This window comes from Perissodus microlepis, chromosome 6, assembly GCF_051167445.1.
Source record: "Perissodus microlepis isolate ML-2025 ecotype Zambia chromosome 6, ASM5116744v1, whole genome shotgun sequence".
Taxonomy (NCBI): domain Eukaryota; kingdom Metazoa; phylum Chordata; class Actinopteri; order Cichliformes; family Cichlidae; genus Perissodus; species Perissodus microlepis.
In genome coordinates, this window is record NC_140466.1 from 4136728 (window position 1) to 4149230 (window position 12503).

At 41.1% G+C, this 12503-nt stretch overlaps 1 protein-coding gene across 4 annotated transcripts in view; it reads right to left on the reverse strand.

Moving 5' to 3' along the window:
* The window catches only part of rptor (regulatory associated protein of MTOR, complex 1), a 195400-nt gene that overhangs the window by 42983 nt on the left and 139914 nt on the right, over positions 1 to 12503 (reverse strand). For all 4 annotated transcript variants that reach the window (XM_084930273.1, XM_084930272.1, XM_084930270.1 and 1 more), the window contains exons 17-21: positions 12107 to 12298; positions 5881 to 6021; positions 5203 to 5323; positions 4378 to 4518; positions 1696 to 1851 (exon numbers count right to left, since the gene is read on the reverse strand). In XM_084930273.1, the coding sequence (XP_084786399.1) occupies positions 1696 to 1851; positions 4378 to 4518; positions 5203 to 5323; positions 5881 to 6021; positions 12107 to 12298 (751 nt within the window). The remainder of the gene's footprint in view (positions 1 to 1695; positions 1852 to 4377; positions 4519 to 5202; positions 5324 to 5880; positions 6022 to 12106; positions 12299 to 12503) is intronic.

The window sequence follows — 12503 nt, forward strand, 5'->3', positions numbered from 1 at the left end:
ATTAAAAAAGGAAAAAAGAGGGAGAGGGAATCCTGAGTTTCACTTTCCTCTTTCCTGTGGGGGTGGAAGTGAGTTAATAGTTGTTCTGCTCACACACAAACTGCCTGTCAGGGCGCATGGCGCAGCCCGCCAATCACCTGCGAGCAGCAGTAAGTGAACAGGGGCGACTTCGGTGTGTATCAGGAAAAGCACTTTAATGTCCCAGCCCCCCGCTCCCTTCTATGGTGTCCTTTACACATCTGCAAACCGTCTTTACACTTGCTCTATTCTTGGATTTGGAGCTTTTCCATCTGTGGCCTTGTTTCTGGGTTACTATAGAGGCCTCGCACTCTTCCTCTTACCTTCACCTTCTTCAGGTCATTTATTTCCTTCTATTTTTCTCTCACACATAGCCCCCTCGGGATTGCTGCTCACGTGATGGAAAATATTGCAACACCGTCCCTGCTGCTGACTGCATCATCCAGCAGGGTTACAGCTACATTAGTCATGCTAATGCTAATGAACGTCTCCAGATACAGCCGACACACCGTTAGCAAAGCTAATATACAATGAAATAATAAATAAAACAATCATTTTCCAAACAAGATGCTCATTTTCAAAACCAACAGCCCATCTCAAAGAAGACTACTGGCTTAAAAGTAAACTTGATTAAAGTTTCACTTTATGCTAAACTAATTTGCTTTGAGACATCATAATAGAGCTCTATAAACTTAAAACAATCCATCTGAATGTTAAATGATTGTGAAATTGATATAGGTTAGCATGCTACTGTTGCATGTTGTTCCTCCACCTGTATCTACTGACTATTTCTTTGCTAGCAATAGAACAGATTGCGTATTAAGCGAGCTGACACCACACCATCAGCTTACATGATATTAGCTATTAGTTGCTTTGCCTGTGAATATAGCTCTGTTAGTGGTCGGTGCTCTTATCAAGATATTAAATAAATCTGGGTTTAGAATAGTGCATAGCTGCTGTAATATAATGTTTGTTTACCTTGTGCATGCGGCTTCTCAAATCATCTGTGGTTTTGTAAATGCAAGTGTTGTTAAAGACGGTTATTGTGGCAGATGTGGTTTTGACTTCGATAGTAAATGACAGTATGCGTGTGTGTGTCTAGCCTATATTTTCTGCATGTTTTATACCAAAATCTTTAAAAAACCCAAAATAAACAAACCTACATTTCATAGTTTGAAAAACGCTTCTTGCTTTCTTCAAAAAAAATATTCTCTTCAAGACACAGGACTTTTCGCAGCTGTGTTTCCTGGTTGAAGAATCACTGCTACTGAGCTGAACAGTTTCCTTTTACATCATATGACTGGGCTGCAGCAGGACAGTCCCCTGATAGAGAAAGAGCAAGCTCTGGGTCTTACTGGTGCCCGAGTCAGTGGCTTGAATTGATATGGCTTGGGACCACCATGGTCCTCCACCACATTAAGGTCTGCTTCAAGGGATCCTGGAGGGGAAAAGTCATCAACTTCAAAAGAGCCCCCGGGGTCAGAGCTGCCCGGTGCTTCTGTGTGGCTCTCCATTCTTCTCTGGCCTGAGGATCAGTGAGTAACACCTGCCTCACACATCTCACGTCCTCAGTGCCTCCTCAGGGTCGTTCTCTACCCTTGCACACTTTAAGTATTTTTCAACATTTACTTGTAGGAAACCACAGACAGAACTCAGGTAGTACAGAACATTGGTTACCTATGAGGGAGTTCAGAGAAGAATACGAGGACACCCGTCGCATTTTGTCGATGGTTTCAAAAGAGAGGATGTACTCGTCGTTGTCAGGACTCCCCAGGGTGCTGCTGGCACTGCTGCTGGTGCTCAAGTTACCAGGAGAGAAGGCTGCTGGTCCACCTGGATAGAGGACAGCAATAAATTATGAGCATTACAAACGTAATCAGTTGAAAAGGAAGCTGATTAGCTGCTGTAAATATGCCATTATGTACACTGAAAAAAACAAAACAAAACAAAACTGAACAGTCTAATCAACAGCCAATCAAGTGTGAAATGTGTAAACTTGGAGGCCAACGACAGAAGTCATAACTTCATTTCAGACGTCAGATCCACTTGTTTCCTGCTGTAACTACCATAAACACCACTCATTACTCTGACTCACACAACTCCAACTCCCATGCATCGGCCAAACAAACTGCAGGCTGAAATGTGGAAATGGAGATTGGTAGAGAATAGAAATACGTTCTGCTCGGTGCTTATTGATGATAAACACCCCTGTGCATTGGAATAAGCACTGAGAATGTGAATTAGAAATGGTGTCAGCAGTAGGTTAGGCACTTCACCAAGTGCCAGTCATTTAGTGCCACTCAGGGCTTAGTCATTGCTCAGCCTGGCAGTGGTAGACAGAGGGAGGGCAGTTAGCTTTGGCTGTCTGAATCACTGAACACAAACAGGAGGTCACAAGCTCAGTAATGACAGTGAGTTGTGCTTGAAAAGCCCTGGACCCTCGTGTTAGATTTACGTGGCTACGGCTTAAATTATTCCATGAATATTTTGATTAGCATTAGGTTTTTTTATTGTTTTTACTCACACTTTAACTTCCCTTTTTTAAAGAATCACTTTTTAAATATGAATAAAAAGAAAAGTTCACAAAAGGTTTTCTGAAGCGGACAAAGCTTTTCCTTGAACTTACGGCTGTTTGAGAAGCAGAAAATAAGCGTGATGGGTTGAAAAACTCAATTTCAGTCCGTACAGCTTTTCCTCTGTTTTGTGGTTGTCACGCTGACCACCAGGAAGGACAGAAATGGACAACACAAGGACCAACTTACCAAATTACCCTGAATCACACCAGCGGCAGACCCAAAAAAACCACAAAGCAAACCCAAAAACAAACAAAAAAGTTACAAATTTGAGTCCCAAAAATGATTTTTGCACTGGGGATTAGTAAAGATAAAATACCTGCCAAACAAGTAACATGAAAAGACATTTCCAAGAACTCTGCGAGCTGGCCAAATGTCAGCAAACCCTTCTTGTTAACAGGGAGGATTCACACGTACTCGAGTCGTGCAGTGATGCTGAGCTGATCTGCTCACAAGCAAATCAAACTGCATTCATTTAAATGCTCCAGATATGCCAAAAAATATATCACGTAAAACATATGACAATATTCAGAGCGAGGTGGTTGCTTGTGCAGCTTGTCATTCAACATCAAAAGAGACGTTGATCACTGAGGTGAATAATCACCCTGTTAAAAACAAAGGCAGCTGGTCTGGCTCATGCTGACTGATAACTGAAGCTCTGTTAGTTTGTTTTGTCAATGATTGGCTGCAAAGATCCCCTCCCCGGTCACCCAGCATCATACAGTGCAGTATGCCTTTGGCTTAAAGTTCAGCACCATGGACAGCTCCCCATTTCCACTGGTGATTAGGCCGAGATGAGAGCCGCTCAGGATTCAGATGCTCCGAACCCTCGATTTCCTTAACACGGTTATCTCAGTCATCTATTTATTGTCGCTGGCTCTGAGGGAAGGTGGCCTTAAAGACAGACGATGACCTGAGGAGCAGCACCAATCCCGCCCGATATAAGATAAATAAGGATTACTCTGAACTCTGAATCATGCAAAGCTGCTCAGGCAGAGTAGCATATAAAATATGGACTTGAATAAGAGCCTAAAGGAGGTAAGAGGAAATAGAAAAATTAAAAGAAAATGGAGAGGCGAAGCTGAAGACTAAGATGAAAATTATAACATTTATAGGTGAAAAATTCTCAATAATCATCAGCCAGTGCAAAGGTGAAGCAGCAACAATTAAAAACTTTCATTTAGCTGGATTTGACAAGTTTAGTCTCTCTTGGTAACTTTGATGCAGTTTGACTCACTAGGTTGGCGTGCCCTCCACAGCAGAGTGTTAGTTAGCATGAAGAAGTGTTTTTGGATAGTGATTTCTCTGGGAAAGGGCCAAGGTCCACCTCTGAATAGCAAACATACACTTACACAACAAAATACTGCAGGCGTACTAAATATTCTCTGGGTGTTACGCTTATGCCTAACATGACACACGAGTGTCGAGTTAAGCATCGTGACAAAGATGATGTGAAACTTAAAGAAAACTAAAAGAACTCTGCCTGTTTGGAAACCTGGTCACGACCTCTCTGGTGGTTGTGAAACCTCTTATTAATGCACACTGAGTCACACTCAGGAATAACAAAATGCAGAAGTTAGCCTGAAGAATAACATGCAGAATCCGCAACTGATGTAGAAGAAGAAAATCTAGTAGAATGTTCTCTTTCCTTGAAATAGTTCAATTTAATAAGCTCTATGAATCTATGTCTTAATGCAACCCTCCTAAAAATCTTTCTTAAACTTGACTTTGTCTATTTCACACACATTAATTTGCCAGCACTCTGCTCCCTGTCGCTCGGTCTTACCCTCTTCATTGAGGTTGAGGTTTTGCAGACTTTTGTTGAGGTTGCGGGCAGTGGTAGCAGTTCGGATGTTGGTGTAGGAGTTGACTGATCGTAAGCGAGGGATGGCCGGGCTGTCCCTCACTGGAGTCAGGTTACCGGGCTCTGAGCGTGAAATGCAGAAAAGCACATTAATCAGATCACAGATTATCCCAAACAGGTCAAAATGATTAGGTTTCCCAGTCTGACCCAACTTAATCAATGTGGGAACTTCATAACCTAAAATAACAACTTAAAAAACTGTTTAAGTGGTTTCGCGTTTCTGACTAAGAACCTTTGAGAATTTTGACTCAAGTCCAAATCTAATTTCTCAGTAAACAGCTGTACACATGTTTGCCATGTACGCGACAACAGTTCTGCCTTAAGATAAGAAAAAAAATAGTGATTTGCCATTTCACCTTCTCTTCATCCTAAATTGAGCCATAAAAAAATGGAAACAAGAAATTCAAATAGATACTACATAAACTCACTCATCCCAGTCGACCCACTCTCCCTGCACACACCTGCATACAGGAGAGGTATGACTTCAGCTTTCAATCCTCTGACCGCTGCTAAATTTGATCTCTTACCACTGATACATAAATATCCTGTAAATTAAGCCCGATCTGTATCACAGGAAACATCAACCTTATTCAAATGATTATAAAAAAGTCATATTCTGGGTCAAGGGTCATTCAGATAATAACACAATGAAAATCTCAAACTAGGTTTTGGCCTACGCGTGTACAAATCCCACATGCTTAAAATCTGACACAGTGACTCTGATTAAAGGAACTGCTGATCACATACCCGCGGTGTTGGCCGGTGACGGCACGGAGTAGTTCTTCTCTTCCTCAATAAACTGGAGGGCAACAGTACAGAAGTTGCTCTCATATTGGACGACCAGGTGACTGAGTGCTACCACCAGCTCCTGCCAAATGCATATGCAAAAAAGACAGCATCAACCATGATGATCGTTCCGTTTGTTTTAGGTGTAAGGTAACAAAGGAGCTAAGTCCTCTAATTCAGATGTTTTTATTGGTTTATTTTTGGATCTTTTACCTGCCAAAAAACAAAAAGCAAACTGATCGCTACAATCTTCTCTTGCTGTCTTTTCTCAAGACACATTTCTTAGCAACTCTTAAACAAATAGACTTTTTGGGTTTTTGTCTTGCATGGTTATCTTGAAATATGAAATGTTGTTTAAAAAAAATGAAAATTTCTAGTTTCACAAGTAACAAAGAGCAGCCAAGTGCAGGAACTTATCAATACCCAGCAGGACACACACAGGCCGTGGATTATTTCATGGAATTAAATCATCTCAAATGCACCAGTATACCAGTGATCTTAGTGGAAGTGTAGTTTAGCCATTCTAGGCCTAGTTTTATGTCCTTCTGCTGTTTTTGCACATTTTTAAATTCCCAATTTCTACATTTATCAGTTTGTAACTATATTTTATGCAAGTGTCTGTCTGCGTGTTGTAGCGACCTTTCGGACCACAGGGCTGCCATCGTTGATGAGCTGGGCCAGCATCATGGCCACGTTGTGGTCGATGGTGGTAGAGTGGTCCGTCCTCTCAGCAGAGTTCCCCACAAACGTCCCCAAAGCAAAGACAGCTGCACACCTCACCTGCAACAGCACAAACCAAACAACACCTTAAGCTTTCTCTCCTCCTCGTTCAGTAAAGATGTTAAAAGTTAAAAGCTGGCTTCGCTGTGGCTTAGTCTCCACAGTAAACGCTGCAGCTCTAGCTTTCTATTTATTTTTACCTGACAGTGATTTTGGGGTTCGGCCGTTTACCCCGAAAACTAAATATTCCCTCAGCAAACTGGTACAAAAATATTTTAATGCCTTGTGGAACCAGTGGGGAAGAGTTTTAGAGGTAATTATAGTTCAATATTCTCTCACTGCATCAGTATGAAATTCAGAGATGCTGGATGCTTCGCTGACCTGTATCACTAACTCATTACTTTTTCTACGCTGCCTCATTGGATGTTTAATCTAAACCTGCTTTGCCCAAAAGGAATTTCCCATCAGGGACCGGATTCACAAACCAAACCTTATTACCACACAAGAATGAATATTTGGTTAGTGTTTTTTCCTGTTCTGGCGACAAAAAACACCCAAACCCCAAAACACTTTTGTGGAGGCGATTAGATTTCAGGACACAGCTGCAGTGATGCTAAAATAAACAGATGTTACTTTGTTGCAGTTTGCTCCAATTAAAGAGGTTCAGCTCAAACAGTTCAGATGAACATTTCATAATTCACTTCCTAGAAACTGGAATGACAGAATATTAATAAAATCACTTTGACCTGAAAGATGATTAAAACACAAGACTTCCCCTTATTGCAGGAACAGATGAAGCACCTCGAACACTCATGCAATCTGATATCATCCAACACAACACGGCTTCAGTTAATGCTGAATAACTTCACCCTCTACAGCAAGAGCTGATTAAAATCAGAAAATCCAAGGTAATCTTTAAGACAATAGTTACAGGAAAATGCAACATGCCATATACACTCACTAGACAATTTGCCTTCAGGCCCGTCTTAGCACAGATTCAATGAGGTTATGAAAACATTTCTCCAGGATTTTGTCCACAACGACTTGATAGCATCACATGGCTAAAAAATACACAATGAGAATCTCCCGCTCCACCACATGCCAAAGTTGTGTTACCGGATCGAGATCAAGTGAATGTAGAGGATATATGAGTGCAGTGAACTCATTGTTATGGTGAGTCAATCTCAGCAGCTCAGCAGTGTCTGAAATACTAAGACCAGCCCGCTCGATACCAGCAATCATGCCACATTCAAAGTTACTTAAATCACATTTCTTTCACATTCGGACACTCACTTCAAACTTCAGCAGGTCGTCTTCACTGTGCCTAATGCCTAAATCCATTTAGTTTCCGCCAAGTGACTGGCTGATTAAATATTTGGGTTAACAAGCATTTCAAATGGTGTACTTAAAGTGAAAGGTGAGTATAGGTTATATAAGACAGGGCTCTAGACTAACTTTTTGCCATGGGCGTACCGCTACGCCTAACTTTAAAAAGTTAGGCGTACCCGCACAAAAGTTAGGTGCACACAAATTTTATAATAATTTATATAATATAATGTGTTTTTCTGGATACACTGTGCTTTTTCAGCATTCAAAGATTGATGACACCGTGTCAGAGCACTGGCTATGAATTTCAGAAGGATCAGGCCTTAACTTAACAGAAAAGTTAGCAATAGTTCTTTTCCTATTACAGCTACATCCACTTCTGTCGTGCCTAGGCTGCTCACTAGGGCTGGGTATCATCACTGATTTCTATAATCCATTCGATTCCGGTTTTCAAAGTCCCGATTCGATTCAACTTAGCCTCAGACAGTCAGAAATATTATAATTCTGATCATTTATCAGTACTGACTTCATCAGAATTGTGAACATCACAGCAGATGCCTTTGTGTGAAAGTAACTGAGAATAAAACACAGAAAAACATGAAGGAGATTTTCCTGGTCTGGCTTTTTATAGCAGATAACCTTAAAAATATTCTACAATGTTCTGCATATAAAGTTTCAATTTCTTCAGTATTGAACAACAGAAAAATAGGCTTTCTTGTCCGAGGTCATTTAAGTGAAAAAAAGAAAAAGAAAAAGAAAAAGACAGCAGCCGACAGCGCTGTAAACAACGGTAGACTGGTGGGTAATAAGCGAATGAATAATACAGAAAACAGAGATTGGAGACGGGAAACTGTTCTTGAAGTACAGAGAGAGATAGAGAGAGAGCTAGCTGTGCATGAAGTGTGATTTTAATAGTGGTGGAAGCAAAACAGCAAAATTCATGACGACATTGATCAAATGTGAAGCGCAGTTTGCTGCTTCTTTTGCTGCTGGCTCAGTGAATTTTGGTTGGAGAGAGACAAAACCTGCAGCTCAGAATCAGCGCAAAAAGACGTAATCACAGCGCGGACCGGCGCATCAGAATCGCTAAGCTCCGACAGCGTGTCCGTCTACGGGCCGTCGGGTGAGAAAGCCGAGAAAGACAAAGCTGATTCTGATGCGTCGGGTCCGTTCCGTGTTTACGTCTTTGTGTGGAATCCGTGTACCTGCTCTCATTTGCTGTTTGGTTGTTGTTGAAATGGTTTTGTGAGCTTTGATCTGAGAATCTGGCGTTTCTGGCAAAACACAGTTATATTTAAAAGTCGATTCAGGATTTAATGAATTGATATCGCTTTATTCAAGCTACTCACCTCCCACTTCCACCTGCACTTTCAACTGGACCACGGCCAATCAGAGAGGTCCCGCCCCTTACTATCTCTGATTGGTTTAGTCCACGATAGGGGCAAAATGTGTGTCTGTTGTTGACCACAGGGAAGGTTGCAGATTTTTTTTTTTTTTTTTGCTACCCGAACAGTTGGTCGCACAGGTGCAACCAAATTTTTTTTTTTAGTCGCACCACTGAAAAATTTGGTCGCATTTGCGACCAAATTGGTCGCACTCTAGAGCCCTGTAAGACTTGTTGGATGTTGTCAGAAACGGAACATAAAAGGTCCCGACAACAATAAAAAGCCGTCTCGTCTCACAACACAAAGGAAAATAGTCACAAATTTGAATGTCGTGCATTTCAACTGGAAATATATTTTCTGTCTGCAGCACAAATTTAGTTTAGACAAAGCAGGAAAGAAAAAAAGCAATTGTATTTTCCCCCAAACCACAATCTTATTCCAAACTAACACGGTTGTTTGAAATTCCAGACCCCACCCAAGTCAGTTTTAGCACCTAAACTTAAAAAAGTAACAGATCTTCAATTAACAACATATTATGGCTTTTAATAAATGGAAAACATTGGTTTTGTGTAAAAAGACACGAATCAGTACATATAGAATAGAATAGAATAGAATAGGCAGGAATAAATGGTTATGTGAGACGGGAGAGACCTGACGATCAAGCTGGAAATTTTGTGTTTAAGAACATGAATCAACAGATTTGAATTCATGGCTATTTCACAACTGTCACGAGACTGTGTTGAACAAGGAGATATGAGACATCATCCATTCATAAAAAAATTAATTAATTAAATAAAATTAAAACGTGCTTTCCTTTTAAAATGGACTTAGATTAACTTGATAAACATTATTCTGAATGGAGGAGCAGGCGTAGGAGGAATGTTTTTCCTCAGCTCGAGTGTGCTCTGATTGAGGATTTTGTCTGTATATCTGTGTGTTTGTGGGTTGCAGAGCCATGTACGATTTTAGATGCCATCTCAGTTCTGTCCCCTCAGACTTTTGCTTAAACGTAATTAAACTCTTTGCACAGTCACTCACTTCTGTGCATCTTCACCTACTTCCAGAAGCCTCTGTGCATACACGGGCACGTGTTCCCATCTCTTCAGAGTTTTAAAAAAATTGACTTTCCCCAGCTACAACCCAAAAATAAAAGTAGAATATTTTGTTGAATAATTTTATTTCACAGGGTCTTGTCCTCAAAAGAGAACTGCCTGCTTACGATGTGGCTGTGCAACGTGAGCAAAGCAACTATCAAAACACAAATAATCTTTTAAATGTTTGAATTTAACGCAAGGAGAGCTTTAAAACGCAGTAACCTATCTGTGAATGCACAATTTCACCACAGGTTGATCAGAATCAGTCAGTTGGAGCTTTCAGTGGGCTTGAACAAACCAACAGAACATGTGTGGGTTACAGATGCTGTCTGCAGACCTCAGTTTCAAGCCCACAGCCAAAGCAGCTGTCTGCGCTGGGAAGGACACCGTTACTGAGCCGGGAACAGATGTTCCCCGTGTGGCTTGTGTGAACAGGGGGCACCGAGTGTCTTGGTGAACTTCAGGGCAAACTCAGACTCACCGTCCCTCTGGTCCACTCATGACCCAGTCAGATAGAAGCCAGCGTGGGTTGGTGTTAAAGATTGAGAGAGTGCACTGAACAGGGCACTCCCGCAGAAAACAAACATGCGTTAAACCTTTTCTAACAAACACACTGCATCCCTGAAGTTGTGCAAAAACGCAAATGTCTGATTCAGTTTTTAAGCTGCTAGCTTCCTAGAACAAAGTCAAAAATAATAATGGTCCAGAGAATTCACAGCATGTGACTGGACTCACATCTGATGTGGACAAACTCCCGACACCATCGCTCATTTGTGACTCAAGAGGCACTGAAAATAAAGACATTTGGCCCAGTGTTTAGTAACATTTGTTACCATGCATCAGTCCAAACTGTGCAGAGCCCAATAAATACATTCATGGTCTGTTTGTGATTTTTCTATAATTTCATATTTATTTTTATGACTTCTAAGAAGAGACAGATTTAAAAACACTGGCACAGTAAAACAACTGGACAGTTAAAATTACAGACCGTGGAATATCAATAAAAATGTCTTATTATAAATTTAAGACATTTGTCATGTTGGACATCGGAATATTTTTGGGAAGCTTCATGATGTAAGAGTTCAGAGAAAAATGTCTTTAAATGAAAGGACGGGAAATCTTTTCATTTCCTGTCCACATTGTTTTCACTCTTTATTATTTCTTACAAAAAACTTTGTGTTTGAGTTTTGTAATGGGAAGTCTGAAAAGTCATTTTTCTTTTTTCCCTGACTGACCACTGATATTACATTTCAAAAGTAAAAAGCCCCAAACTCTTAAAATATTCTCTTTATTTAGCTGCACTCTAGACTATAGTTTTAGTTGAGATGCCTTTTTCTTATACAACTCTTCTAAGACTCTCCTCCAAATGAAAAACTCAACCAGAAGTCAAAATATTCTGATGCATGCAGAGACCGATCTGCGTATTCTGCCACCTCGTGGTTTCAATGTTCTTGCAGTGGCAGATTGAGTATCTACAGGTGCTGCTGTGACAGCAGAGGCTCTGTTGGACTCCAGATGTTAGCCAGTGGTCACCAGTTAATGTTTGTCATACAGGTTTTTGTGTTTAACTGTCACCCAGAAAATCAACAGATCTACTGGAATGTCTTGTTTTTTTCATCAGCACATTAAAAAAAACAACAACAACAAACGAGGCTTCTTGGGCTGAATCGTGTAATACGTATTTGCACACTGACCTTTTTAGTCACTAATTCAAGTGAAACAACCTGTGAAATATTCCACTGACAGCAAAAATCCCCCCAACACAAAAAACTAAATGTGAGTGAGAGCTCCTTGAGGCAGTTTGGAGGAAACACAGTTCAACAAACAGCAGCTGGTCAATCATCCTAACTGACACGAGTTTTCACTGACTGCAGGCCATCAGTTAAACAGCCAGGTTACACTGGTCCAAGCAACTAACAATATGCTTCACAATAAAGTCAGTTAATTGAGTTATTTGATCCACTCGCCACAGCCTGTGAAGAAAGAAAAACTCTTCATGTGTTGGAAAGAACTTAAGAAATTGCTATTACTACTAACTTTCAGCACTTCCCTTGAATCCTGTGTAGGTCTCTAGCCTGCAACAACAGGTCGACAGGACTTTTACTGAAACTAGAATCAGGGCAGAAGTTTCAAGGTAACATTTCTTAGAACATGAAAATCTGTCTAAAAATCTGGTTTAATTTAAGTTGAAGAACTAAATCTGAAGGTTATGCATATTTTGGAAATTAAGCTGTGCTGCTCTTCCTTTTTCCTCAAACGAACGTCTTAATCATTTCTAAAGACTTTCTTGTATTAGACACACCGCGTGCAACACTTGAACTGTGGTACATGACGTCTCACCTCTGGAATGGGATCTGAAAGCAGAGTGTAGAGCTTCTCGTGGGCGCTGTCGCGAACCCCACACCAACGCGCCGGGTCAAAGTTCTGCCAGATGCGTCCCAGGCAAATAGCCACCCACTGGCGGAGCAAGGGATGGGGGTCTGACAGCTGCTCCAGGCAGTTTGCTATCAGGTTGCCCTGCAGACAGGCCTCCTGGAGGGGAGAGAAGGAGCGATGCAGAATGAGTGATGAGTGTATGAGATGCAGAGATGTGAAGCTTTTGGTTATAAAAGCGGGCGCACCTGCAGATGAGTATATCTGATGAATTTGAGAAAGACTGACAGAACCGTGGGAGCTGAAACAACATCACTGAATTACTCTCATTTGGATCCGTCGTGAGACGCTGGACTGTGGTAGT